The sequence below is a fragment of the Pangasianodon hypophthalmus genome, chromosome 4 (genome assembly GCF_027358585.1).
Source record: "Pangasianodon hypophthalmus isolate fPanHyp1 chromosome 4, fPanHyp1.pri, whole genome shotgun sequence".
In the NCBI taxonomy this organism is placed as follows: Eukaryota; Metazoa; Chordata; class Actinopteri; order Siluriformes; family Pangasiidae; genus Pangasianodon; species Pangasianodon hypophthalmus.
The window spans coordinates 6,675,334-6,679,817 of record NC_069713.1 but is presented as its reverse complement, the minus strand read 5'-3'; the positions used below and the strand labels follow the sequence as shown (position 1 = coordinate 6,679,817).

At 46.9% G+C, this 4,484-nt stretch overlaps 1 protein-coding gene across 1 annotated transcript; it reads right to left on the bottom strand.

The window, feature by feature from the left end:
- Positions 1 to 133: 133 nt before the first annotated feature.
- foxc1a (forkhead box C1a) lies at positions 134 to 2,518 on the bottom strand. The gene has a single exon (XM_026947472.3). It carries the CDS (start codon positions 2,198 to 2,200, stop codon positions 668 to 670), a length of 1,533 nt encoding a protein of 510 aa, XP_026803273.1. The 5' UTR covers positions 2,201 to 2,518; the 3' UTR covers positions 134 to 667.
- Between the last annotated feature and the right edge of the window lie 1,966 nt (positions 2,519 to 4,484).

Sequence of the window (4,484 nt, the reverse complement as noted above, 5' to 3'; positions counted from 1 at the left end):
TGACACTTTGAGTCGTTGCAACACTTTATGTAAATGAGTTCAACTTCACAGACTGAGTTTAAGATTAATTTTCAAGGCCACAGCAGAATGAGAATGGTTCACGGTGCTTTAAGAAATCAGGCGTACTCTACTCTTTAACTCAAATAAAATGGTAATTTATTAAACAAAGAATGCAGATCCTTCAGAATACTTTTTTTTTTCAACAAAATGAGATAATTTGAATGAATATTGCGATATACACGTTTCTGTTCCCTTGTTATAATGGAACATTTCTGCACAATTAAAGGCAACTCAGTTTTAGAAACAAAACGGTTCGGGTGTTTGGTCCATAATATTCCGGTTACATTTCAGAAATAAATTACTATATGCAATTTACACGTAATAACAAGTCCGTGAAAAGCTGGCGTTTTTTTTTCTTTGTCTTTCTTGTTTTTTTTTTTTTTTAAAGCAAAGCATATAGCTCGCAAAAGCGAAAAAGGAGACTTACGTGTTATTTGCAGTAACACTGTCCATAATAAACCCACACCATGTGTTTGTGTGTTCAGTCCATGGCGAGGAGAGGGTAATAAGTATCAAAGATTCTCTGTTTATGGAGAAAAAAAGAAAGGGGAAATGAGGGGGAAATAAAATATAAAAAAAAAAATATCGCACAAAAGTGGACTTTTGGTCAGAACTTGCTGCAGTCGTAGACAAAAGCCCCAGACGCGCGGTATATGGACTGGCTGGAAGGAAAGGACATCTGACAGCTGTTATTTCCGTTCACCGGGGAGTTATTCAAGCCGATCCGCTGTGACTCGAACATTTCTCGCACCGAGTGAAAGTTCTGCTGCTGTGTCGGGTAGGTGGCGCCGAGGTGGCCCAGGTCTCCGGCCTGGTTCAGGTACCACGAGGCGAGGCGGCCCTGATGCGAGTGAGGATGGTGTCCCTCCTGGCCTGAGCCAAGGTGGCCGGCGTGGCCCAGCGAGGACGACGAGGCGGCGGTGGTCGTGATGGAGTAGTCGGGCAAAGTCTCGTCCACCGAGGTGGTGCTGGCGGCGGTGGTGCCGGCGCGCTCCGCCGCGTACAAGCTCATGGCCTGCATGTTGCAGTGGTAGGTGGCGTGCGAGGTAGTGGAGACGGCGCTCTGGTTGCAGGGCGAGCTGTACGCGGCCGCCTGGCTCGGCGAGTAGTTAAGGGACAACGAAGGGCTTATACCTGTCCGCGTGGAGGCCGCGAGAGACGGCGTGAGGTCCCCGGCGCCCTGCGGCGAGCCGCGCAACGAGGTCATGATGTTGTCCACGCTGAAGCCCTGCGCGTGCCCGTGGCCGTGGTGTGGGTGTTGTTGCTGGTGGTGTGCGTGATGCTGCTGCTGCTGCTGCTGCTGCTGCGGCTCTCCAGCACCGCCGCCGTCCAGGCCCACGGAGCGAGCTGAAGATGACGGCACGCTGTGCGGGCTGCCGCTTGACATGCTACTGCTGCTGCTGTCAGGGCTCTCGATCTTGGGAACCGCACCGAGCGCGGGTGACACGGCCTGCGGCGGCGTGCACGCACCGTTCTCCGTCTTGATGTCCTGAATGCGCACTGGTGGCGCAGCAGTCGGCTCCTGCTGCTCGCGGCCCTGTTGCTGCTGCTGCTGCGGCTGCTGGCGAGAGGACGTGGCCTCCTTGATCTGCCGGTCTTCCTTCTCTTTCAGAGCGTCCTTCTTCTTGAAGCGACGCCGCCGTCGCAGGAAGCTGCCGTTCTCAAACATGTTGTACGAGTCCGGGTCAAGCGTCCAGTAGCTGCCCTTACCCGGCTTCTTGTCATCGCGCGGAACTTTAACGAAGCACTCGTTGAGCGACAGGTTATGGCGAATGCTGTTCTGCCAGCCTTGCTTGTTGTCCCGGTAGAAGGGGAAGCGCTCCATGATGAACTGATAGATCCCGTTCAGGGTGATCTTCTTATCCGGAGAGTTCTGGATGGCCATGGTGATGAGCGCGATGTAGCTGTACGGCGGCTTGACCATGTCCTTGGGCTGCGGCTGAGGCGCGTACGGCCCGTACGCCCGCGCCATGCCGCCCGGGTACTGCTCGTGCGCGGCGTGCGAGTACATGCTCATGGGCGCCGCCATGCCCGCGTAGCCGCCGCCGGCCGCCGCCGCGCGATAGTAGCTCTGCTCGCCGCTAATGTACGGCACGACGCCCAGAGAGTTAGGGCTCGACACCGAGTAGCGCGCCTGCATGGTGATTATTCCGCCGACGACCGAAAAGCACCACCGAGAGATCCGAAACGGCACAAATCCACTTTAAGTTTCTTTTCCTAGCTTTAAAAGAAAAAAAAAGAGTCCAAGGAGAGTAAAAAAAAAGTCCACAAAATGTTCAGCTCTCGTCCAGGGCCTCGGTACTGTCTCTGCAGCCACCTCGCTCACTCTTTCACTCTCTTTCTCTTCGCCGAAGCGCGCATTGGAAAAACTTTCTGAACTTCAGGGCATCCGTCAAGACGCGGGACTTTTTTCGTGCACGTTCATTTCTTTCCCTTCTCTGCCTTTTTTTTTTTTTTTTGCTGCCAGTAAGACTCCTCCCTAAAAACGTCGAAGCTGTCCAATGGGGAGGTTGGTCTATGCAAAACGAGGAACTTCTGGCCACACACAAACACACTCACACACACACACACACACACACAGTCGGAGGGAGAAAAAAAAAGCGAGAGGAGGTGTTGGGACGTCCCAACACACCCGGCCAATAACACACCACACACTCGGTGCAATCACCGCTATCTGCAAGTAGATAGCAGGCAAGCCTATGCACAACAAATAGAAACATTTCTCCATGTATTTATTATATTTTATTCTTTTTTAAAATATTTTACATATAAAATTAAATATGGGTAACATGCTAATAATAAACATTTCCAACCAATGATACTTATGGAAGAATTTTTTATTTTATTTTTTCCTATATATGGCACGCGGCTTCAGGGTTTAAATTAATTAATTAGTTGTTTATATGCGTGTGATGAAACGCGTTAATGAACTAAACCTGTGCACTTTTAAGACTTAATCCAAGAGTAACAGCAGGGATTAGCCTTTTCTTTGTTGCACTAATTTATTGCAAAGGCTTGCAACTGTTCCCCGACTCAATGAATCATCCCATTAGAGGCGAAATTAGCGGCGGACATCTGTTTCCAAACAAGCAATTAAAGATAAAAAAAGAGGGAGGGAGGATGTGCGGGGTAATAATCTCCCCGCGTTTGCTTCCTGCGTGTTTGCGTCCTAACGCGAGCGCTTCATTAACGAGGGATGTTTGCGTTAAAAAAAAAAAAAAAAAAAAAAAAAAGGCTCGGTGAAGCTCTGGATCAAAGCGCCACGGGGGGAATGAAGGCAGAGCGCGCGAGCTCATCACGGCCGAGGTGAGGTGCGAAAAGTTTGCTACTTCGAGCTGCACTGGGGGGTTAAAAAGCAACCAAACGGAGAAAGCCAAACACCCACCATGTGTCAGTGCTGCTCAAAAGCTGGGGAGAAAGGAGATGAGCACCGAAATGCGCTTTGGTTTCGTTTAATTACGAGCCATGCAATAATAATAATAATAATAATAATAATAATAATGATAATAGTTTGTGACACAACAGTTATCGATTTAGTGGGCCACAATCTGAACATGTCTTTATTATTATTATTATTATTATTATTATTATTATTATTATTATTATTATTTAATCCCAATCCTTGTTTTTTTTTTTTAAATATCTTGAATTATGACCAATATAACAGCGTCCCTGCAAACATTTCTACACATCTAAACTGTGCATTTGTTTAATCGAAAGAACAGAACAGAGAATTGAAACAAATCTAAATATAAAAACATTTCCGAAAATTTGTTTCACTGAAAATTGTTTTGAGGTATATTTATTTTAAACCACTTTCACGCTTAGTATTATTATTATTATTATTATTATTATTATTGGTAGTAATAGTAGTGTTCAATTCTGGAAAGTATTATATTAGTAATAAAAGAATCAGCAGTTCATGCGTCTCGGATTAATCCCGCATTTCCATGTAAACCCTGCAGAATAAGCAGACTGCTCTACACGGGCGCGACAGCAGCCTCCAAACTCATTTTCATTCATTTCTCTCTTCTTTGTAACCAGTTTTAACCATTTATTTAAAAATAAAACCACCTACACATCTCCCTAATCACCTTCCTCTTGGATTCCCATGTTAACACAGTCACATAATTTTGTTTGCGTTGTGTTAAATTACAATCTGAGCTTCAGGAAAGACAAAAGAGGTTCCTGTGTTTGGTTAAATGATCAGATTATTTTGATTAGACGGTGAGTCGGTGAGATTTGGGGAGGAAAGGTGCTGCAGCTGTGAGTGCTAATTTCTCGGCCGTATCTTCCCTTAATCCCTTTAAAGAAGTGACCGTGAAGGACTCCTTCCACACACACACACTCACACACACACACACACACTCACACACACACCAGTGGATGAACTTTTTCCCTTCGGCCCGAGGCTGTTTGCACAA

What these genes read in the sequence shown, in the direction of transcription:
- foxc1a (XM_026947472.3), bottom strand. Translation starts at nt 2,200, where the DNA reads ATGCAGGCGCGCTACTCGGTGTCGAGCCCTAACTCTCTGGGCGTCGTG.